This window comes from Pseudophryne corroboree, chromosome 6 (assembly GCF_028390025.1).
Source record: "Pseudophryne corroboree isolate aPseCor3 chromosome 6, aPseCor3.hap2, whole genome shotgun sequence".
Lineage (NCBI taxonomy): Eukaryota > Metazoa > Chordata > Amphibia > Anura > Myobatrachidae > Pseudophryne > Pseudophryne corroboree.
Genome location: NC_086449.1, coordinates 520,855,611 through 520,881,408, shown reverse-complemented (window position 1 = coordinate 520,881,408; position 25,798 = coordinate 520,855,611). Strand labels below are relative to the sequence as shown.

Genomic DNA, 25,798 nt, shown 5'->3' with positions numbered 1-25,798 from the left:
CTATTTGCATAGTAATTTTGTATTTAGGGAAGTTATAAATACCCATGAGAAGAAATGGCAGAGATCATCCATGTGTAGGCAGCATAGGGCATGGCTGGCAACTTTCAACCTGGGGGGCAGACACAAACAAGTGGCTGTGCTTTCTACCATCACATTATAGCGGAGAATTGGGTATGACAAAACCCTTTAGGCGTGGTTTCTCTAATGAGGGTATGTGGTTTAAATGGAAAGGTAATGTATGGATAACTTTTCTATCAAAGAGCAATAAACAATAATAGCACCTGTAAACCCCCATCTGACAGTCTATTGTAATGACCTATATGAAAGACCGAGACCGCTACACAATGCACAGAGCATTACGGTGACCAATATACGACAGGGACCATATTCAATATGAGGAACATTCTAGTGACTGATATACTATATTGGGACCATTATAGAGGCTAAGATGTAGTGTAGGGGCGGTCCTAATGACCATGATAAATCAAAAATAATGTGATTAATAATTGTGTTTAGCAATATTAACCAGTTCCTCATACAGATCCTATATTTAACCTACAAAATAGAGAACAGAAGCATTACTAAAACTGGTGGTCATATACTGTGCAGTACATGACAATATTCCTCAAGACAATCAGTATTAGACAGAACCTGCTTTTCTAACTGTTAATTTAAGTCAGGGCCAGTTAAGGAGGTGGCTCAGTGAAAATGAGGTGGAACGGAGCAGAGAGGGCCCACTGATGATGTGAATAGCAGATGTTGCCTGTCCGATTTTGATAGCTTTCCAGACTTTTAATTAATTTAGAAAATGCATTCCATCAATGTACACCACTCTCAACCCATGGGTGTGTAGCAAGCTGAAATGCGCATAAAGAGACCTGTTTGGGTGCCCAACACGCAACACTGAATCACTCTGCGGGCTCTTCAGGTTACTCAGACTGACTGCTGCAACTCGATAGCGCTTAACGGAGCAATTCAATACTTGCTCCGTTCAGGCGCGCATGCAGCCGAGGAGAGACATTTCAGCTTGCAGCCTCCTGAGGGTACCATCATCCTACAATTCTTAAATTGCTCATACTGTGTGTTGTTTTATTGGTGTGTATTCCTTGCAGTGTGCTGATACAATATAATTTGTCATCTCCGGTAACATACCTAGAGCAATTGGATTTACTGGATTTAATGTCTCTCTGGGTTTGTAGAATGGATGCCAGTGGCCTTAATGGATCCTGTACAGTATTGTTTGTGTGTGAAGTATTTGCAGCACTCACAGTGAAGGCCCATACACACTTGCCGATAAAATGAGCGACGTCGCTCATTTTCCCCATTCCTGAGCTACGCCGCTCATTTTATCGGCAAGTGTGTATGCCGCCAATGAAAGCCCCGCGGGTCGGCAACTAACGACGCTGTTGGCAGTGCATGCATGCTCTATCTGGACTATTGTCCAGGAGCTGCATGCACCGCACGGGGCTGCATGACGTCACTGAGCGACATGAGTGGTCATATCGCTCTGTGTGTACGGGCGGGTGCCAACCGCCCACCCAGGGAGGGGAAACACTAGATGACGTCGCTCACAGAGCAACATGGTCTAGTGTGTATGGACCTTAAGGGGACACTTAATACTTGGTTGCTTAAATACAAATATGTAGATGCCATTTTTTGGTGCGGAAGTGAACACCTTGCTTGGCTTGAAAGCATTTCATAAATGTCATCAACCTTGCACAAAGCCCTTCTATACAGACAGGGTGGATCTGAGGAAAGGAGCTGCCTAGAACCATGGGATAATTCCGGATAGAATTAACATTTGATTCCTATTTTCTTTGTTGCTGATGAACTTTATGGAATATTAGGCTGCCTGTTGAAAGACCGCTAGCTTTGTGGAGTCTGTTGGGTTTAACACTAGTGATATTTATAATTGAAAGTTACTTTAGCGTTTGGGATTAAGGATTTAAATACACTGCAAATGTAAAAATGTTTGTAGATATGTTGTCATGTGTGATTTGCAAGTATGCATTTGCAGTTACAATATTTGTACGTCCATTTTATAGATCCCTGATTTGTACTGCAATCCTTGTTTACTAGGGATGTCATCATGGGAGTTTTGTTCATGGTAGTGTAAAGTCACTATCTGTTTTAGGGCAGCCCAGGTCATATTCAGTCATTTCTCTGCTTTCATTTATCATAGAGATAATGGCTTTCACTCATCTGCTTGGTCTGTTGTGGAGTAACATTTGATTTATCACTTAGCAGCATAGTAAAGGAAGATTCTATATAAAATCCTTGATGTATCTTGTGTATGGGGAGGTGACCTGTCACTGAGCTGAGTCATCACACAGCCTGTCTTTTCCATCACCTAGGCCTCTTGCTGAGCACTCACTTTTGTTCTCTTATTCTAATGCCCTTTCTTATCACAAAAGAAACGTTTTTTTATCTTTTGCATTGGGTTTTGACATCCACATATATAAATTCTAGCTGGCAATATGGAGAGCAATTGCATCTTTTGATCTCACAGATCCTTCATTTCTGGTGCTGAGAATATTATTCCCGAGCTGCCAGTGTAACGGTGTCATTAGATGTGGTAAGTGGTGACACACTTTTGTTTTTTGGTTTCAAGGGAACACCCTATAATTTTGCCTACCACAAAATTGCTAAATGAGGTTAACCGGTTAAATCTTTGTGCTAATGAAAAACTAAGCAAGGCTGTTTGTGTGCAGTGTATAATAATTGCATTAGGGAAGCTTGGGTGACACAGCAACTAGCACTTGCTGTCTGCAGAGTTCTTTCTTGGGTGGAATTCAGTTGTTTTCGGGCGTCAGACGAGAGCTCTTCAATTGTTTAGCCATCAGGCGCCCATTATTTCTGCTAGTCACCTCCTGGGTTGCAAGCGGAAATCCTGTTATGGCAGCACCCCCAATATTTTGAACGTGTTTAGTCACTTTACGTATCTAAACACTGTGTATGTATAAAATAAATATATATATATTTCTCTTACGTCCTAGAGAATGCTGGGGACTCCGTAAGGACCATGGGGGTATAGACGGGCTCCGCAGGAGACATGGGCACTCTTAAGACTTTAGATGGGTGTGAACTGGCTCTTCCCTGTATGCCCCTCCTCCAGACCTAAGTTAGATCCTGTGCCCAGAGGAGACTGGATGCACTGCAGGGGAGCTCTACTGAGTTTCTCTGAAAAGACTTTTGTTAGGTTTTTTATTTTCAGGGAGCACTGCTGGCAACAGGCTCCCTGCTTCGTGGGACCGAGGGGAGAGACGCAGACCTACTTTACTGATAGGCTCTGCGTCTTAGGCTACTGGACACCATTAGCTCCAGAGGGTCGGAACACAGGTGTCGTCCTCGCTCTTCGTCCCGGAGCCGCGCCGCCGCCCTCCTCACAGAGCCGGAAGATAGAAGCCGGGTGAGTATATGAACAAAGAAGACTTCATAGGCGGCAGAAGACTTCAGATCTTCAGTGAGGTAACGCGCAGCGGTCACTGCTCACACACACAGGCACAGCAAGGGTGTAGGGCGCAGGGGGGGCGCCCTGGGCAGCAATAATTACCTCAAATTAGACTGGCACCAGGCTTAGGTACTGCGGAGGCAGTATATTATAAAACCCCGGCCAGTATTAAAAAATTGAGCGGGACCGAAGCCTGCCGTCGAGGGGGCGGGGCTTGATCCTCCAGCACTAACCAGCGCCATTTTCTCCACAGCACGCTGCAGAGAAGCTGCTCCCGGACTCTCCCCTGCTGAACCAAGTAACGGGATAAAAAACGGGGGGGGGGGGGGCACATTTATTTGGCGCAAATCACATATACAATAAAGCGCTGTATAGGCTGAGATTGTGGTTTCAGTGTCTAGTGGCGCTGGGTGTGTGCTGGCAAACTCGCTCTCTGTCTCTCCAAAGGGCCTTATTGGGGTGCTGTCCCCATATTCATAGATCCCAGTGTGTGTGGGGGTGTCAGTACATGTGTGTCGACATGTCTGAAGCGGAAGGCTCGTCTAGGGAGGATGCAGAGCAGATGGTGGTGGTGTCTCCGTTGGCACAGCTGACACCGGATTGGTTGGACATGTGGAATGTGTTAAATGCTAGTGTGACTTTATTGCATAAGAGATTGGACAAAGCAGAGTCCAAGGACAAAGCAGGGAGTCAATCCATGGCTTTGGCGGTGTCACAAGACCCTTCAGGGTCCTATAAACGTCCCTTTTCCCAGGTAGCAGACACTGATACCGACACGGATTCTGACTCCAGTGTCGACTATGATGATGCAAGGTTACACCCAAGGGTGGCCAAGAGTATTCAATATGATTATTGCAATAAAAGATGTTTTACATATCACAGAGGACCCTTCTGTCCCTGACACGAGGGTCTGCATGTTTAAGGGGAAGAAACCTGAGGTAACGTTTCCCCCATCTCATGAGCTGAACGCTTTATTTGAAAAGGCTTGGGAAACTCCAGACAGGAGACTGCAGGTTCCCAAGAGAATTATTATGGCGTATCCTTTCCCCTCAACGGACAGGTTATGGTGGGAATCCTCGCCCACGGTGGACATAGCTTTGACGCACTTGTCCAAAAAGGTGGCGCTGCCGTCTCCGGACACAGCGGCCCTAAAAGATCCTGCGGATCGCAGGCAGGAAACTACCTTGAAATCAATTTACGCACATACTGGAGCCCTGCTTAGGCCCGCAGTAGCGTCGGCATGGGTGGGTAGCGCAATTGCAGCGTGGGTAGATTACTTGTCTTCGGACATTGACACCTTAGATAAGGATAGTATTTTGTTGACCTTGGGTCACATTAAGGACGCAGCGTTATATATGAGAGAGGCTGCAAGAGATATTGGGCTGTTGGGTTCAAGAGCCAATGCTATGGCAGTTTCTGCTAGAAGGTCCCTGTGGACCCGTCAATGGACAGGTGATGCTGATTCAAAGAGACATATGGAGGCTTTGCCTTACAAGGGTGAAGTTTTATTTGGGGAGGGCCTCGCGGACCTGGTTTCCACAGCTACCGCGGGTAAGTCTTCTTTTTTGCCTTATGTTTCCCCACAGCAAAAGAAAACGCCTCTATACCAGATGCAGTCCTTTCGGTCGCATAAGTTCAGAAAGGGTCAGGGCTCTTCCTTCCTCGCCAGAGGTAAGGGTAGAGGGAAAAGAGCACCAGCTACGGCTAGTTCCCAGGAACAAAAATCCTCCCCGGCTTCTACAAAATCCACCGCATGACGCTGGGGCTCCGCTGCGGGAGTCCGCACAGGTGGGGGCACGTCTTCGTCTCTTCAGCCAGGTCTGGGTTCAGTCAGATATGGATCCTTGGGTGATCGAAATTGTATCCCAAGGCTACAAACTGGAGTTCGAAGATGTGCCTCCACACCGATTTTTCAAATCGGCCTTGCCAGCTTCTCCCCCAGAGAGGGAAACAGTTTCAGCTGCCATACAGAAACTGTGTCAACAACAGGTGATTATCAGGGTTCCCCTAGAACAACAGAGAAAGGGGTTTTATTCAACCCTGTTTGTGGTCCTGAAGCTGGACGGCTCGGTCAGACCAATTCTAAATCTAAAATCCCTAAACCTATATTTGAAGAGGTTCAAATTCAAGATGGAATCTCTCCGGGCAGTGATCTCCAGCCTGGAAGGGGGGGATTTTATGGTGTCTCTGGACATAAAGAATGCATACCTTCATGTCCCCATATATCCTCCTCATCAGGCGTACCTGAGATTCGCTGTACAGGATTGTCATTACCAGTTTCAGACGTTGCTGTTTGGGCTTTCCACGGCCCCGAAGATTTTCACCAAGGTGATGGCGGAAATGATGGTGCTCCTGCGCAAGCAGGCGTCACAATTATCCCATACTTGGACGATCTCCTAATAAAGGCAAGATCGAGAGATCAGTTACTAAAGAGCGTCTCTCTCTCTTTGAGAGTACTACAACAACACGGCTGGATTCTAAATCTACCAAAGTTGCAGCTGGTTCCGACAACTCGGCTGGCATTTTTGGGCATGATTCTGGACACGAAAAAAAGAGGGTTTATCTCCCAATGGAAAAAGCCCAGGAGCTCCAGAACATGGTCAAGGACCTGCTAAAACCAAAAAGAGTGTCAGTTCATCAATGCACTCGAGTATTGGGAAAGATGGTGGCGGTCTACGAGGCAATTCCGTTCGGCAGGCTCCATGGGAGAACTTTTCAGTGTGACCTTCTGGACAAGTGGTCAGTTGTCCCATCTACAAATGCATCAGAGGATAAGCCTGTCCCCCAGGGCCAGGGTATCTCTCCTGTGGTGGCTGCAGAGTGCTCACCTTCTAGAGGGTCGCAGGTTCGGCATTCAAGATTGGGTTCTTGTGACCACGGACGCGAGCCTCCGAGGATGGGGAGCAGTCACACAAGGAAGAAATTTTCAGGGAATATGGTCAAGCCAGGAGGCTTGTCTACACATCAATGTGCTGCAATTAAGGGCCATATACCACGGCCTACAGCAAGCGGAGAATCTTCTTCGCAACCTACCCGTTCTGATTCAGTCAGACAATGTCACGACTGTGGCGCATGTAAACCGCCAAGGCGGGACAAAGAGCAGAGCAGCAATGGCAGAAGCCACCAGGATTCTTCGTTGGGCGGAAAATCATGTAAGCGTTCTGTCAGCAGTCTTCATCCCGGGAGTAGACAACTGGGAAGCAGACTTCCTCAGCGGACACGATCTCCATCCAGGAGAGTGGGGGCTTCATCAAGAAGTCTACAGAAGTAACAAGTCGTTGGGGACTTCCTCAAATAGACATGATGGCGTCACGCCTCAACAAAAGGATTTGCTTGTATTGTTCCAGGTCGAGGGACCCTCAGGCAGTAGCGGTGGACGCCCTGGTGACACCGTGGGTGTTTGTCGGTCTACGTGTTCCCTGCACTTCCACTCATCTCAAAAAATATTGAGAATCATAAGACGAACAAGAGTGCGGACAATTCTAATTGTTCCAGATTGGCCTCGAAGGGCCTGGTATTCAGATCTTCAGGAAATGATCACAGAAGATCCGTGGCCTCTTCCTCCCAGGGAGGACCTGTTGCAACAGGGGCCCTGTGTGTTCCAAGACTTACCGCGGTTACGTTTGACGGCATGGCGGTTGAACACCAAATCCTAGCTAGGAAAGGTATTCCGGGGAAAGTCATCCCTACTCTTATCAAAGCTACGAAGGAGGTAACTGCAAAGCATTATCACCGTATCTGGAGGAAATATGTTTCTTGGTGTGAAGCCAAGAATGCACCTACGGAAGATTTTCAGCTGGGTCGTTTTCTCCACTTTCTACAGACAGGAGTGGATATGGGCCTAAAGTTAGGCTGCATTAAGGTGCAGATTTCGGCCTTATCTATATTCTTTCAGAAGGAATTGGCTTCTCTCCCAGAAGTCCAGACTTTTGTAAAGGGAGTGCTGCACATCCAACCTCCTTTTGTGCCCCCAGTGGCACCGTGGGACCTTAACGTGGAGTTACGGTTCCTTCAATCACATTGTTTTGAACCTCTTCATACGGTGGAGTTAAAATTTCTCACTTGGAAAGTGGTCATGTTGTTGGCCTTGGCATCTGCGAGGCGGGTGTCCGAATTGGCGGCTTTGTCTCACAAGAGACCCTATCTGATTTTCCATGTTGTTCGAGCAGAGTTGAGAACTCGTCCTCAATTTCTGCCTAAGGTGGTTTCGTCGTTCCATATGAACCAACCTATTGTAGTGCCTGTGGCTATGGGTGACTTGGAGGATTACAAGTCTCTTGATGTAGTCAGGACCTTAAAAATTTATGTAGCCAGGACGGCTCGAGTTAAGAAAACAGAGGCACTGTTTGTCCTGTATGCAGCCAACAAGGTTGGCGCTCCTGCTTCTAAGCAGACTATTGCTCGCTGGATCTGTAACATGATTCAGGAGGCTCATTCTACGGCTGGATTGCCATTACCAAATTCAGTAAAGGCCCATTCCACTAGGAAGGTGGGCTTTTCTTGGGCGGCTGCCGAGCAACTACTTGGTCGGGTTCAAACACTTATGCAAAATTCTACAAGTTTGATACCCTGGCTGATGAGGACCTCATGTTTGCTCAATCGGTGCTGCAGAGTCATCCGCACTCTCCCGCCCGGTTTGGAGCTTTGGTATTATCCCCATGGTCCTTACGGAGTCCCCAGCATCCTCTAGGACGTAAGAGAAAATAAGATGTTAAACCTACTGGTAAATCTCCTAGTCCGTAGAGGATGCTGGGCGCCCGTCCCAGTGCGGGCAAATTCTGCAAGGCTTGTATATAGTTGTTGCTTACATAAGGGTTATGTTACAGTTGCGATCAGTCTCTGGCTGATGCTGTTTTGTTCATGCTGTTAACTGGTTTAGTGTATACCATGCTGTACGGTGTGTATGGTGTGGGCTGGTATGTATCTCACCCTTAGATTAACAAAAATCCTTTCCTCGTACTATCCGTCTCCTCTGGGCACAGTTCTTTAACTGAGGTCTGGAGGAGGGGCATAGAGGGAGGAGCCAGTTCACACCCATCTAAAGTCTTAGAGTGCCCATGTCTCCTGCGGAGCCCGTCTATACCCCGTTACGTCCTTACGGAGTCCCCAGCATCCTCTACAGACTAGGAGAAAAAGATTTACGGGTAGGTTTAAAATCTTATTATATGTGTGTGTGTGTGTGTATATATATATTTCTCTATCGTCCTAGTGGATGCTGGGGTTCCTGAAAGGACCATGGGGAATAGCGGCTCCGCAGGAGACAGGGCACAAAAAGTAAAGCTTTTTCAGATCAGGTGGTGTGCACTGGCTCCTCCCCCCATGACCCTCCTCCAGACTCCAGTTAGATTTTTGTGCCCGGCCGAGAAGGGTGCAATCTAGGTGGCTCTCCTAAAGAGCTGCTTAGAAAAAGTTTAGCTAGGTTTTTTATTTTACAGTGATTCCTGCTGGCAACAGGATCACTGCAGCGAGGGACTGAGGGGAGAAGGAGTCAACTCACCTGCGTGCAGGATGGATTGGCTTCTTGGCTACTGGACATCAAGCTCCAGAGGGACGATCACAGGTACAGCCTGGATGGTCACCGGAGCCGCGCCGCCGGCCCCCTTGCAGATGCTGAAGTCAGAAGAGGTCCAGAATCGGCGGCTGAAGACTCCTGCAGTCTTCTAAAGGTAGCGCACAGCACTGCAGCTGTGCGCCATTTTCCTCTCAGCACACTTCACACGGCAGTCACTGAGGGTGCAGGGCGCTGGGAGGGGGGCGCCCTGGGAGGCAAATGAATACCTATAAAGGCTAAAAATACCTCACATATAGCCCCTAGAGGCTATATGGAGATATTTAACCCCTGCCTGATTTTTCTAAATAGCGGGAGACGAGCCCGCCAGAAAAGGGGCGGGGCCTATCTCCTCAGCACACGGCGCCATTTCCTCTCACAGCTCCGCTGGTCAGGACGGCTCCCAAGTCTCTCCCCTGCACTGCACTACAGAAACAGGGTAAAACAGAGAGGGGGGGGGGCAAATTTATGGCGATATTTTGATATAACAAAGCAGCTATAAGGGAGCACTTATTATAAGGCTATCCCTGATATATATATAGCGCTTTTGGTGTGTGCTGGCAAACTCTCCCTCTGTCTCCCCAAAGGGCTAGTGGGTCCTGTCTTCGTTAGGAGCATTCCCTGTGTGTCTGCTGTGTGTCGGTACGTGTGTGTCGACATGTATGAGGACGATATTGGTGTGGAGGCGGAGCAATTGCCAAATATGAGGATGTCACCCCCTAGGGAGTCGACACCAGAATGGATGCCTTTATTTATGGAACTACGGGATAGTGTCAACACGCTAAAGCAGTCGTTTGACGACATGAGGCGGCCGGACAATCAATTAGTGCCTGTCCAGGCGACTCAAACACCGTCAGGGGCTGTGAAACGCCCTTTGCCTCAGTCGGTCGACACAGACCCAGACGCAGGCACTGACTCCAGTGGTGACGGTGACGATTCAACCGTATTTTCCAGTAGGGCCACACGTTATATGATTTTGGCAATGAAGGAGGCGTTACATTTAGCTGATACTACAGGTACCACTAAACAGGGTATTATGTGGGGTATGAAAAAACTACCTATAGTTTTTCCTGAATCAGAAGAATTAAATGACGTGTGTAATGAAGCGTGGGTTGCCCCTGATAAAAAGCTGATAATTTCAAAGAAATTATTGGCATTATACCCTTTCCCGCCAGAGGTTAGGGAGCGCTGGGAAACACCTCCTAGGGTGGACAAGGCGCTAACACGCTTATCTAAACAAGTGGCGTTACCCTCTCCTGAGACGGCCGCACTTAAAGATCCATCAGATAGGAGGATGGAAAATATCCAAAAAAGTATATACACACATGCAGGTGTTATACTACGACCAGCTGTAGCGACTGCCTGGATGTGCAGTGCTGGGGTAGTTTGGTCAGAGTCCCTGATTGAAAATATTGATACCCTGGACAGGGACAATATTTTACTGTCGTTAGAACAAATAAAGGATGCATTTCTTTATATGCGTGATGCACAGAGGGATATCTGCACACTGGCATCACGGGTAAGTGCTATGTCCATTTCGGCCAGAAGAGCTTTATGGACGCGACAGTGGACAGGCGATGCGGATTCAAAACGGCATATGGAAGTTTTGCCGTATAAAGGGGAGGAGTTATTTGGAGTCGGTCTATCAGATTTGGTGGCCACGGCTACAGCCGGGAAATCCACCTTTCTACCTCAAGTCACTCCCCAACAGAAAAAGGCACCGACTTTTCAACCGCAGCCCTTTCGTTCCTTTAAAAATAAGAGAGCAAAGGGCTATTCATATCTGCCACGAGGCAGAGGTCGAGGGAAGAGACAGCAACACGCAGCTCCTTCCCAGGAACAGAAGCCCTCCCCGGCTTCTACAAAAGCCTCAGCATGACGCTGGGGCTTCTCAAGCGGACTCGGGGACGGTGGGCGGTCGTCTCAAAAATTACAGCGCGCAGTGGGCTCACTCGCAGGTAGATCCCTGGATCCTGCAGATAATATCTCAAGGGTACAGGTTGGAATTAGAGACAGATCCACCTCGCCGTTTCCTGAAGTCTGCTTTACCAACGTCCCCCTCCGAAAGGGAGACGGTTTTGGAAGCCATTCACAAGCTGTACTCTCAGCAGGTGATAGTCAAGGTACCTCTTCTACAACAAGGGAAGGGGTATTATTCCACTCTTTTTGTGGTACAGAAGCCGGATGGCTCGGTAAGGCCTATTCTAAATCTGAAGTCCTTGAACCTGTACATAAAGAAGTTCAAGTTCAAGATGGAGTCACTCAGAGCAGTGATAGCGAACCTGGAAGAGGGGGACTTTATGGTATCCTTGGACATCAAGGATGCGTATCTCCACGTTCCAATTTACCCCTCACACCAGGGGTACCTCAGGTTCGTTGTACAAAACTGTCACTATCAGTTTCAGACGCTGCCGTTCGGATTGTCCACGGCACCTCGGATCTTTACAAAGGTAATGGCCGAGATGATGATTCTTCTTCGAAGAAAAGGCATATTAATTATCCCATACTTGGACGATCTCCTAATAAGGGCGAGGTCCAGAGAACAGCTAGAGATGGGATTAGCACTGTCTCAAGAAGTGCTAAAACAGCACGGGTGGATTCTGAATGTTCCAAAATCCCAGTTAATGCCGACAACTCGTCTGCTGTTCCTAGGGATGATTCTGGACACGGTTCAGAAAAAGGTTTTTCTCCCGGAGGAAAAAGCCAAGGAGTTATCCGAGCTTGTCAGGAACCTCCTAAAACCAGGAAAGGTGTCTGTACATCAATGCACAAGAGTCCTGGGAAAAATGGTGGCTTCTTACGAAGCAATTCCATTCGGCAGATTCCACGCAAGAATTTTCCAAAGGGATCTGTTGGACAAATGGTCAGGGTCGCATCTTCAGATGCACCTACGGATAACCCTGTCTCCAAGGACAAGGGTGTCTCTTCTGTGGTGGTTGCAGAGTCCTCATCTATTGGAGGGCCGCAGATTCGGCATACAGGATTGGATCCTGGTGACCACGGACGCCAGCCTGAGAGGCTGGGGAGCAGTCACACAAGGATGAAACTTCCAGGGAGTATGGACGAGCCTGGAAACGTCTCTTCACATAAACATTCTGGAACTAAGAGCAATATACAATGCTCTAAGCCTGGCAGAACCTCTGCTTCAGGGAAAACCGGTGTTGATCCAGTCGGACAACATCACGGCAGTCGCCCATGTGAACAGACAGGGCGGCACAAGAAGCAGGAGTGCAATGGCAGAAGCTGCAAGGATTCTTCGCTGGGCAGAGAATCATGTGATAGCACTGTCAGCAGTGTTCATCCCGGGAGTGGACAACTGGGAAGCAGACTTCCTCAGCAGACACGATCTTCACCCGGGAGAGTGGGGACTTCATCCAGAAGTCTTCCACATGCTGGTAACCCGTTGGGAAAGACCAATGGTGGACATGATGGCGTCTCGCCTCAACAAAAAACTGGACAGGTATTGCGCCAGGTCAAGAGATCCGCAGGCAATAGCTGTGGACGCGCTGGTAACGCCTTGGGTGTACCAGTCGGTGTATGTGTTTCCTCCTCTGCCTCTCATACCAAAAGTATTGAGAATTATACGGCAAAGAGGCGTAAGAACGATACTAGTGGTTCCGGATTGGCCAAGAAGGACTTGGTACCCGGAACTTCAAGAGATGATCACGGAAGATCCGTGGCCTCTACCTCTAAGGAGGGACTTGCTTCAGCAGGGTCCCTGTCTGTTTCAAGACTTACCGCGGCTGCGTTTGACGGCATGGCGGTTGAACGCCGGATCCTAAAGGAAAAAGGCATGCCGGAAGAAGTCATTCCTACTTTGATTAAAGCAAGGAAGGAAGTAACCGTGCAACATTATCACCGAATTTGGCGAAAATATGTTGCGTGGTGCGAAGATCGGAGTGCTCCGACGGAGGAATTTCAACTGGGTCGATTCCTACATTTCCTGCAATCAGGATTGTCTATGGGTCTCAAATTGGGATCTATTAAGGTTCAAATTTCGGCCCTGTCGATTTTCTTTCAAAAAGAATTGGCTTCAGTCCCTGAAGTCCAGACCTTTGTTAAGGGAGTGCTGCATATACAGCCTCCTGTGGTGCCTCCAGTGGCACCGTGGGATCTCAATGTGGTTTTGGACTTTCTAAAATCTCATTGGTTTGAACCACTAAATAAGGTGGATTTGAAATATCTCACTTGGAAAGTGACCATGCTTCTAGCCCTGGCTTCTGCCAGGAGAGTATCAGAATTGGCAGCTTTATCTTACAAAAGCCCATATCTGATTTTCCATTCGGACAGGGCAGAACTGCGGACTCGTCCGCAATTTCTCCCTAAGGTGGTGTCAGCATTTCATCTGAACCAGCCTATTGTAGTGCCTGCGGCTACAAGTGACTTGGAGGACTCCAAGTTACTGGACGTTGTCAGAGCATTAAAAATATATATTGCAAGGACAGCTGGAGTCAGAAAATCTGACTCGTTGTTTATATTGTATGCACCCAACAAGATGGGTGCTCCTGCGTCTAAGCAGACGATTGCTCGTTGGATCTGTAGCACAATCCAACTTGCACATTCTGTGGCAGGCCTGCCACAGTCTAAATCTGTAAAGGCCCACTCCACAAGGAAGGTGGGCTCATCTTGGGCGGCTGCCCGAGGGGTCTCGGCATTACAATTTTGCCGAGCAGCTACGTGGTCAGGGGAGAACACGTTTGTAAAATTTTACAAATTTGATACTCTGGCTAAGGAGGACCTGGAGTTCTCTCATTCGGTGCTGCAGAGTCATCCGCACTCTCCCGCCCGTTTGGGAGCTTTGGTATAATCCCCATGGTCCTTTCAGGAACCCCAGCATCCACTAGGACGATAGAGAAAATAAGATTTTACTTACCGATAAATCTATTTCTCGGAGTCCGTAGTGGATGCTGGGCGCCCATCCCAAGTGCGGATTATCTGCATATATTGTACATAGTTATTGTTAACTAATTCGGGTTATTGTTGAAGGAAGCCATCTTTCAGAGGTTCCGCTGTTATCATACTGTTAACTGGGTTTAGATCACAGGTTGTACGGTGTGATTGGTGTGGCTGGTATGAGTCTTACCCGGGATTCAAAATCCTCCCTTATTGTGTACGCTCGTCCGGGCACAGTACCTAACTGGAGTCTGGAGGAGGGTCATGGGGGGAGGAGCCAGTGCACACCACCTGATCTGAAAAAGCTTTACTTTTTGTGCCCTGTCTCCTGCGGAGCCGCTATTCCCCATGGTCCTTTCAGGAACCCCAGCATCCACTACGGACTCCGAGAAATAGATTTATCGGTAAGTAAAATCTTATATATATATATATATATATATATATATATATATATATATATATATATATATATATGTATATATATATATACACACACACACACACACACACACACACACACATAATAAGATTTTAAACCTACCCGTAAATCTTTTTCTCCTAGTCTGTAGAGGATGCTGGGGACTCCGTAAGGACGTAACGGGGTATAGACGGGCTCCGCAGGAGACATGGGCACTCTAAGACTTTAGATGGGTGTGAACTGGCTCCTCCCTCTATGCCCCTCCTCCAGACCTCAGTTAAAGAACTGTGCCCAGAGGAGACGGATAGTACGAGGAAAGGATTTTTGTTAATCTAAGGGTGAGATACATACCAGCCCACACCATACATATATATATATATATATATATATATATATACTTATTCATTTATTTATTATACAGACAGACAGGCACATAAATATTGGGACATCAACACAATTCTCATATTTTGGGCTCTATACACCACCACAATGGATTTGAAATGAAACAAACAAGATGTGATTTAACTGCAGACTTTCCACGTTAATTTGAGGGTATTTACATCCAAATCAGGTGAACGGTGTAGGAATTACAACAGTTTCTATATATGTGCCTCCCACTTTTTAAGGGACCAAAAGTAATGGGTCAATTGACTTAAAAGTTATTTCATGGACAGGAGTGGGCTATTCCCTCGTTATTTCATCATCAATTAAGCAGGTAAAAGGTCTGGAGTAGATTCCAGGTGTGACATTTGCATTTGGATTCTATTGTGTCGACTCTCAATATGAGATCCAAAGAGCTGCCGCTATCAGTGAAGCAAGCCATCATTAGGCTGAAAAATCAAAACAAACCCATCAGAGAGATCGCAAAAACATTAGGTGTGGCCAAATCAACTGTTTGGAACATTCTTAAAAAGAAAGAACGCACCGGAGAGCTCAACAACACCAAAAGACCCGGAAGACCACGGAAAACAACTGTGGTGGATGACAGAATAATTATTTCCCTGGTTAAGAAAAACCCCTTGACAACAATTGTCCAGATCAAGAACACTCTCCAGGAAGTAAGTGTACAGTGGGGCAAAAGTATTTGGACAGCCACTGATTGTGCAAGTTGACCCACTTAAAAAGAGGAGAGAGGTCTGTAATTTCCATCATAGGTACACTTCAACTGTGAGTAACAGAATCTGAAAAAAATAAACAGGAAATCACATTGTATGATTTTTAAACAATTTACTTGTAATATTCTGGCTGTCCAAATACTTTTTTGCCCCACTGTATATGTGTAAGAGTGAATATAGAGGGTTCACCACAAGATGTAACCATTGGTGAGCCACAAAAACAGGAAGACCAGATTAGAGTTTGCCAAAGAACATCTTAAAAAGCCTTTACAGTTCTGGAACAAATATCCTATGGACAGATGAGACAAAGATCAACTTGTACCAGAGTGATGGGAAGAGAAGAGTATGGAGAAGGAAAGGAACTAACTGCTCATGATCCAAAACATACCACCTCATCAGTGAAGCATGGTGGTGGTAGTGTCATGGCGTGGGCATGTGTGGCTGCCAATGGAACTTGTTCCCTTGTATTTATTGATAATGTGACTGCTGACAAAAGCAGCAGGATGAATTCTGAAGTGTTTCGGGCAATATTATCTGCTCATATTCAGTCAAATGCTTTAGAACTCATTGGATGGCGCTTCACAGTGCAGATGGACAATGACCCGAAGCATACTGCAAAAGCAACTAAAGAGTTTTTTAAGGCAAATAAGTTGACTTATGCAATGGCCAAGTCAATCACCTGACCTGAATCCGATTTAGCATGCATTTCACTTGACGAAGACAAAACTGAAGGGAAAATGCCCCAAGAACAAGCAGGAACTGAATATATTTGCAGTAGAGTCCTGGCAGAGCATCACCAAGGATGAGATCCAGCGTGTGGTGATGTCTATGCGTTCCAGACTTCAGGCTGTAATTGACTGCAAAGGATTTGCAACAAAGTATTTAAAAAAAAAAAAATGAAAGTTTGATTTAGGATTGTTTAGTTTGTCCCATTACTTTTGGTCCCCTACAAAGTGTGAGGCACATTTAGAGACCGTTGTAATTCCTACACTGTTCACCTGATTTGGATGTAAATACCCTTAAATTAAAGCAGAAAGTCTGCAGTTAAAGCACATCTTGTCTGTTTCATTTCAAATCCATTGTGGCGGTGTCCCAATCTTTTTGGACCTGACTGTATATATGTATGTGTGTGTGTATATATGTGTGTGTGTGTGTGTGTGTGTGTGTGTGTGTGTATATATATATATATATATATTCACTCACACACACGCATATAAGTGTGTGTATGAATATATGCTGCAAGGGTGGAGATTGCAGGAATACAAGTGATTAAAATCTTTGTGCTGGTTCTTAACACCCCCGAAAAAATAGACAATTATGCACATCTAATTCACAACTATATACTGGGTAATAGGATTTAATATGACAACTCTCGTCAGTGTGTTTTCCTTGGTATTGGTTTTCATCGTAGTTACACAGGTTATCCACGTGCAGGCAGCATGTTTTGTCCTCGTTAGAGCTCCTAGGTGTAGCATTGAATATTATCTGAGGTATGAAAATTTCTATGTGGACATCCGTATGGTAACCAGTTGTTGGAGAAGTAGGAAACATAACTATCATTCTCACTGTCTTTATTTAATCCATTATTTATTTCTACTAATCCACCGTAATTATTTGTATTTCCATAGTAAATATACCTTTTTAATATGTTTTAAAATTTATTACATATAAAGACTCCTTTCACTTTTTTCACCTCTTATATTCCCATTTTACACCACTGCAATAACCCAGGTTATTTCCGGATTGTGGATCAGTGTAAAAGGGTCCCCAAAAAATAACCCTGGTCCAGTGACCTTGGAATCCAACCTAGGTAGTGTGCAGGGTTGAACCCAGGTAACCGGGCAGAATAAATGGGTGACCCAGGTCCAGTTACATGCATAGTGAGAGCCAGCTAACTGGCACTTGGGGATGTCATCTCCAAGTGTCCGCAAAAACAGATGCACTGCACCCGTGTGCAATGTAAACTGCACTGACCCAAGAATAAGGCAGGTTGTAGCATGTGTGTAAACGGGGTCTTTCCCTGGTTGGAACAGTGTTCAAAAAGACTCTGGATTTAGGTGTAAAAGGGGTACATTTCTGTTTTAACTGCTACAAATTACCTTCTCTAACAAAATGCTAATGTATCATAACCCAATTTCCAACCTCCATTCTATCATGTTTATGGTGGGAGTGCTTTGCGCCGCGAGGCAACAGACTACAGTGGCGCACCCAGGGGGGGTTTCCGAGCACCCAGAAACCCCCCTCCACTAAAAAAAAATAAAAAATTATTATTATTATTATTTTTTTTTTTAGCTGCATGAGTATTATTAATGGCTGTCTAGCGTCATCTGCAGCTTGCTGTCTTCCTGGTGGCACTTGGAAGTGCAATAAAAGTTTACTTTATTTTAATTATAGTACATATATATCCATGTGCATACATATATACACATGTATATACATACATACATATAAACACACACACACACACACACACACACACACACACACACACACACATATGATATATATACAAGTGTATATATATATATATATATGTATGTATGTGTGTATATAAATACACACACACAGACACACTAGTTTTACAGACCCAGCATATACTGGGTCACCTCAGTACCCACCCCCGTGATTGGCTCCACCCAGTTCTGGAAACCCCCCCCCCCCATGCAAATCCTGCATTTGCCACTGGACTACATAAAGAGCCACTGCAGCCAGGACATAGTTCAGGGCCTTATGCCAAATAATGGGAACCTGGAGCCTACTTTACAGTTAGGGAACAGTGGGAATTAGCAGACAATGCCCAGGAAGTGTAGCAACCATGTTTTCACACATGCCCAGAAGTAGGTGGTACCAGGTGCCAGTGGTAGGAGCCTGTGTGGAACAGTCTGTTCCAGGTGCTGTTCTAGGAGATGGAAATTGTTATCTACCCAATACACAGTGGGAGGAGTCAGTAACAGGCAGTTATTGACCGTGAGACACAATCCCTAGGAGTGGTTTAGTAAGCCCACTCTGGTTACTCAGCAACGTGTAACCACTCTGTTCTATCAGAGCATGGTCACCCGTTCACAATATATTGATAAAATATGTATGTTCAGTTTGTGTTGCACTTCATGGTTACCAATCATTTTTAATGTGATCTCTTTGTATTTTAGGTGTGGAGTTGTTGAGTCAAAGCCTGCACTATGCGTGAATACAAGCTGGTTGTCCTGGGGTCAGGTGGTGTCGGGAAGTCTGCTCTGGTAAGTTTTCATGCTCCTCCTCCATTTGTACTTACAGTTTGTGATAATACTTAATGGGCTTGATTCAGTACAATGCGAGTTGAATATTGCTGGGAATTAGCTCCCGGGGCTATTCAATACAGCTCCCAGTGACACCAGACGACGGGATTTCTTCTCGCACCCCCGGATGGGTGCGAGCAGAAATCCGACAAAAGTGCCGGTGCGATGCTGATTTTTGCCCTTAGCGCGGTGAAAACCGCGTCATGCCGAGCACTTAAGTTGGAAAATGACTGTTCTTCCAAAAAAACACCCTGTTTAGTCCGGGAGAACGGGCATTCTCCATCTTATGATTGCGCTGTATTAAATATCCCCCAGTGCTAATTCCCGGCACTATTCAACTCTTTGAATTTAATCAAGCCCAATGTTTCCTTATTACATGGTGTGTTGTAGGTTAAACGCTGCCGAAGGTGATGATACTGACTTTCAGTCAATGTTAGAGGCAAGCTGTAGACTAAGTAGGTGATATCTTAAAAGACAAAATATTAGTAGATTGTTTGGCTGCTATAACATTCGTAAAATCTGCAAAAATGATGCTGACTTGTGCTTGTACATATTAGATTTACATTTTGCACTTCTGTACTAATTTCTCTTCTATCTGCTTAGTGGAATAGCTCATATCCGACACCCTGCATACCGACACTTTTTCTCCCTCTCTGGGTTCCACGACCCCCCTGGAGGGAGAATAAATAGCGTAGCGCGCCACCGTGCCCGCAGCGTGGCGAGCGCAGCGAGCCTGCAAGGGGCTCATTTGTGCTCGGCCAGCTGTCGGCGGTCGGGATTCCGGTGCCGGTATGTTGGTCGCTGGGAGCCCGGCTGCTGGCATACTCTACTACACTCATATCAAGCTACTAAACTAGAACACAGTAAGAAATGACAGTCTGAAAAACGCATTGAGATGAATGTTAGTAAGGGCTGCTTCGACTCTTGCAGCTATTGGAAAATAATAGCTGGATGACTATTTGTCTTGATTTATATCTATTTGCAGTTTGCATATATATGTGAATGTCAGCATTTTTGTTTGGCGTCTAAAAAAAACAAAAAAAAAACGTTCATAGCTGTAATAGTAAAATATTGACACATGAATTTGGCTTATCCGCTGTAGATTAGTGTTGTGTTTTAATGCACTATGGGCCTAATTCAGACCTGATCGCAGCAGCAAATGTGTTCTCTAATGGGCAATACCATGTGAACTGCAGGGGGGCAGATATAACATGTGCAGAGAGAGTTAGATTTGGGAGGGGAGTGTTCAAACGAAAATCTAAATTGCAATGTCAAAATAAAGCAGCCAATATTTACACTGCACAGAAACAAAATAACCCTCCCAAATCTAACTCTCTGCACATGTTATATCTGCCCCCCCCCCCCCTGCAGTGCACATGGTTTTGCCCATTAGAGAACAATTTTGCTGCTTCAATCGGGTCTCAATTAGGCCCTATAATTATACAAAGCAAAGTTTTCCATTGGAATACAACATTTCATTCGATGTATTTTCTTTTTTACAAAGCCATAACAACAAATCAACATTATTATCTGACACCATTAATTGTAACAAACTTCCCTACCAGACTCTGTAATGGGGGTCATAACATTTACTGTATCTCACACAAGGGCCACATGAGCATACAGTGTGGACTGACTCAGACTAGCAGCATGCAATTCAAAGCTGCTGTAAACTCTCCTAATTGTTTTTCTGCAATTTACTACCTATGTACAGCCGTAATGAGTACCCCCTGCTGCTAATGTGTTTGCCACCATGCCCCTCTGTAAACAGCAATTACATTAGGTTTTTTAAAGTAATGGACACTGTAAAGAGAAGCGTACAGGGCTGTTATACTGAAGAAAATACAGGTTGAGTATCCCTTATCCAAAATGCTTGGGACCAGAGGAATTTTGGATATCGGATTTTTCTGTATTTTGGAATAATTGCATACCATAACGAGATATTAAGGTGATGGGACCTAAATCTAAGCACAGAAGGCATTTATGTTTCATATACACCTTATACACACAGCCTGAAGGTCATTTTAGCCAATATTTTTTATAACTTTGTGCATTAAACAAAGTGTGTGTACATTCACAGAATTCATTTATGTTTCATATACACCTTATACACACAGTCTGAAGTTCATTTAATACAATATTTTTAATAACTTTGAGTATTAAACAAAGTTTGTACACTGAGCCATCAAAACACAAAGGTTTCACTATCTCAGTCTCACTCAAAAAAGTCCGTATTTCGGAATATTCCGTATTTCGGAATATTTGGATATGGGATACTCAACCTGTAATATATAGTTTAGCTACGGAAATAAATTTGAAATGTATTGCTTGTCTGTGCTACTGAAATGTTGTACTTTTTATATTTATAGTTTGGCCATAGAATACCATTAGCTACTGAACGTGATTTAATACACTGCATGGAATCTACTTATATTAACAAATGCAAATGTATTGAGAAAGGTAGCACTGTAGAAAGATTTACATTTAATGGAGCAGTTAAAGTAATACATGCTTGTACTTGGGGTTTAGTCTTCTCTTTATTGTATGCATTTACCAAGAAACTAATAAGACTTCAGCATGGGTCTTCAACCCGTGACCCTCCAGCTCTCTGCGGAACTACACATCCCATTGTACCCTGCCACAGTTTTGCTATTAAGGCATGGTAAAACTGAGGCTGGGCATGCTGGGATGTATAGTTCCACAACAGCTGGAGGGCCACGTGTTAAAGACCCATGGTTTAGAAGAGCTTTGATGTTGTATTGACTTGCCACAAAAGCTTCTCCTGAATAGTTCTGCTTGTAGAGAACATTGGGGGAGATAACGTACCAGCTCCTATCTGCCATGTTACAGGCTCTGTTTGAGAAATGAGTTAGTAGCTGGTGTGTTGGTACTTTCTCTCCAAGCTTTGATGCATCTCCCTCATTGTGCTCTATGGAAAGATCCCACAGATAGTCTACAGTCTGCTTTCAGGTCCAGCCACCATATGGAATAAGTTCTGGCACCACATGATATAAGGGACTTTTGTTATTTATTCAGGATCAATTTCTATTGTAGTATTAGTGTTTGGGGTTTTTCCTACAGACTTTCATTAGAATAATTTACTGACCTGTATCCCACAGCTATTTAAAAAATTAAAATTAATAACTCAAATGGGCTAATTTCTCAAATATATCTTCCCCATTAATCATGCTTAAACAGTCATTCCGCGTACTTGTTACTATTGAGTAGAAGTGCTTTTTATAAAGCCAGTAGCAGAGGACATGCATGCGGCTAATCCCGTTCATTTTGGTCACGAGCAAGCACAGGGCTGGTCACGCAAGCAATTGAATAGGGAGGAGCTATGGGCACCCAGCACAAATGAATAGCCTCCCTGAAGTTTTATCTCCACATAATATAACTGTTTGCACCTGCAGGGCAAGAGTATTAGATTATTTTATATCTGCTGAACTGCAGTGTAAATCTACAAACAGAGGTTAGCTCGCTTTCCCATCATATATTTCTTTTCAGAAGATACTCACAATGATCTGGGGTCCCCACCACATGAATGTATCATCTATCTGACCAAGCCAAGATATTTCCACTTCCCTCCAGTGATTTAAAGATCTGCGCATGTTATTAATTTAGAGGGACAGGTTATTGGCTTTGTATAATGATTCATAGAAGATTGGAATCCGTATGCACAAGTGTTTAAATGACTGCACGTTCCAAAATTTTTGTATAAAGGGTACAAGCTTTCAAGCGGATTGAGAAGCATAGCATCAGTGTTAGTATTACTTTACATTTTAAGTGAGTTTGTTCTTAAAATTGGTACGGACATCATGGGCCATAGACATGACGTACACAATTTATGTCCATCAGAACTTAGCGGAAAACACAAGTGACTAGGTGCACAGTTTGAGAGGGCAAAGCTCTTGTCACATTAGTTTGTGTGCAGATTTGACATAGATAGGAAGGTGTTTGGGTCGCTTCCAAAATGTATAGCATGTAGAATGTTAAATAAGAAACCCAGTTCAAGAAAACTATCCATTACCGTGTGGAGGCCCAGTGAAGGGCAGGGTTAGAGCAGTGGTGTTTGTTGTTTTTTTGCTGATTGCTCCCTGCCAAATTCCTATTTGGCATCCAAGCTAAGAATTACAGCTACCTGTTAATGTTGTTATTGGCATTGTGCACTGATAGAGGGCCTGTGGCTCTTTCATTATGAGATCGCTGAAAAGTCATTTTGAATAGTGATGAGCGGATTCGGTTTTACTCGGTTTTACTCGGTTCTCAAAACGGCATCTTATTGGCTCACGGATGTCACGTGTTTTGGATAGCCAATAAGATGCCGTTTTGAGAACCGAGTAAAACCGAGTAAAACCGAACCTCGCTCATCACTAATTTTGAACAGCTAGAATGCAAGTTTTTATATAATGACCAGTTTTCAACTTCAATCCTGATGTACCCCCAGCAGCAGTATTGTTCCCAGATCATTTTCCCCACACTGCCAAGCTAACATTAGGTCTGGTTTAGAACCCACTGCAAACCAGCCATAGATAACCTGTTTCAGCGGGTGTGTTTGTACAAATAGTGAGAATTTTCAAATTTTCAACAAAAAAATAACATTATGCGGTGACCCCCCCCCCCCCCTCTCAAATTAATAGCCCATCCTTGGCTGGTAGTAGAAAAATTGTCATCTCCTATGCTGTGACCAATGAGTGCTCCCATTCATTCCTGTCTAATGGACTTGTCATCTGCAATAAGGGTTTGTTTTGTCAAGTACTAAAGCTGGACCGAAGAGGACTTTTCCCAAGGGTTTAGTAAACCTGCACAAGAGTTTGTTTTTTTTATTAAAATCAATTTATTGAAGGAATCACAATAAGATACAGCAGACATTACTCATAAGAATAAATATCACATAGCGAATGGATATGGGCTACGGGGAGTCAAATGACAATAAGGTGATCCAATTTTGAAGAGGATAACAGAGCAAGATGAAAGTCTTGCAGCCACGGAGTGGCGAACCATCAGGGAAGGAAAAAGGATATAGAGGAGGAAAAGGAGCAAAGTGGAGAAAGGGGGGAAATAAAGATAAGTGAAGAGGGCGGTGACTTCCAGGCACAGAGCTCCTCAAAATTCAGGTTGGAGAGTCGGGCCAAATGGAGTGAGCATTTTGGGAAGCCAGCCAAGGAGGACCAAATTTTATGAACAGTTGGAGGAATTACGCATTATGACAGTCATATACTTTTTTGCCTACCAGATACGGGATAGAATTGCCTGCATAGGTGATGGCAAAGGGTTTTCCAGTTAGCAGCTATGTGACCGGTCATAGCAGATACAGGCCCAAATGTATTAAGCTTTAACAAGAGATAAAGTGGAGACGGATAAGGAGTGATAAAGTACCAGCCAACCAGCTCCTGACTGTCATTTTTCAAACACAGCCTGTGACATGGCAGTTAGAAAGCTAATTGGCTGGTACTTTAACACTCTTTATCCGTCTCCACTTTATCTCTTCTTAAAGCTTAATACATTTGGGCCACAATGTGGTGGAGCAATTTATTTTGCTGTCGGGGTAAGGCTGGGAAGAGTCAAGGGAAGTATTTGGGATCAAAATGGATAGTTTCAAATAGGTGCAAGAGGAGGGTATTATCTTCCTGCCATATACTGGCAAGTTTTGGACAAGACCACCAGATGTGCAAAAAGGTGCCTTCAGCCATGCAACCCCTTCAGCACCTATCCGAAGTGTCGGGGAACATGGCTTTTATTCGGGAAGGCACATAATACGAGTGATATAGTAGTTTATAAACATTTGCTTTAATTTTCACACACATTGAACTGCAAGTGGCATTGTCCCAGATTTCAGTCCAATGCTCCGTATCTATGTATTGTCCTAAATATGCTTCCCATTCCAATTCATGAAGATCCCGCGTAGGGCCTGAATCCTCGCCCAATAAAGCATAAATATTGATAATGAGACCCCTAGTAGAAGATCGTTTCCAACAAATAGTCAAAAGAGGATAGAGACCGGTTAGTAAGATTTGGTTAATTTTAAAGTGAAAGTGCCGAATTTGCAGAAAGTGAAAGAAATCTGTAAATGGGATTGCCGTTCCATTACGTATGTCTGAAAATTGACAAAAATTACTATTAGTGGTAATGTCATTAAGGTGTTATATATTTCCCAGAAGCCAGGTGGTAAAGGAAGATTTACATAAACCCGGGGGTAAAGCAGGATTATGAAACACTGACTCAAAGGTGGTGGATATGGGGTACGGTTAAAGCGTCTATTGACAAAATCCCAGACAGCTAACGAACAGGAAACTACAGGGTGGGTGCTGAAGTCCACACACCCAGTGTTTGTGTACTGTATTTTAATATTATTTTACAGCTGTCAGTGTGCCCTGTTTGCCAGGGATTTCTTTGTTTTGTTAAATTACGAAGGGGCTGGGGGAAGTTAGTGGAGTGTAATGGGTACTAGTTTGATTTGAGATAATTCCCACTTAAACATAGGCATTGATTCTAATAATTTCTTAATATTATGAATAATGTACCTGTTATAAGTAGATTCAGCTTATAGCCAGATATAGATCAAAATTTCCTGAAGCAAGTCCAGGGAAGAGGTAAGTATATTGGCGGGTTATAGCCAAGGACTCCTAACTTGGCCTTAAATCCCTTTATTTCACTTAATAGTGATCTTTTGTTTGTATTTAGGGACAGATTAAACAACGAGTGATGTTCTTGTTATCACATGTTAGGAATGTTAAATGGCGCTCCAGCCAATCCTGTCATTTTGTTAAACACATGATGGTCAGGAGCTTATTGGCTGGTACGGAATCTAATATTTGTAAAATGTGATAACAAGAATATTGTTAAATCTGCCTCTTTGGGTGGATTGCAAACATTATCGCACCCCCGATCTCCCTTCTAAAGTGACGGGAGATCACGGGGCGATATTCAAATGCCCCCACTTATCACACTAATCGCGCCCATTAAACTCTGGTTTCGGCACGCAAAGCACCTAAACCCGAATAAAGTAATGGGTGCGAGTGTGAAAAGACACGTTTGGGCGCCCGACGGGTCTCTCTACGCTCATTTCAGCTTGCTTAAATTAGCTCGTCGCACCCG

General features: G+C 44.7%; 1 protein-coding gene across 1 annotated transcript in view; it reads left to right on the top strand.

Annotated features, from left to right (window-relative positions):
* RAP1B (RAP1B, member of RAS oncogene family) overlaps positions 1-25,798 on the top strand; it is a 174,942-nt gene that overhangs the window by 75,082 nt on the left and 74,062 nt on the right. Inside the window, exon 2 of the mRNA XM_063927511.1 lies at positions 18,575-18,661. Coding sequence (XP_063783581.1) covers positions 18,605-18,661 — 57 coding nt within the window. The 5' untranslated portion in view covers positions 18,575-18,604. The remainder of the gene's footprint in view (positions 1-18,574; positions 18,662-25,798) is intronic.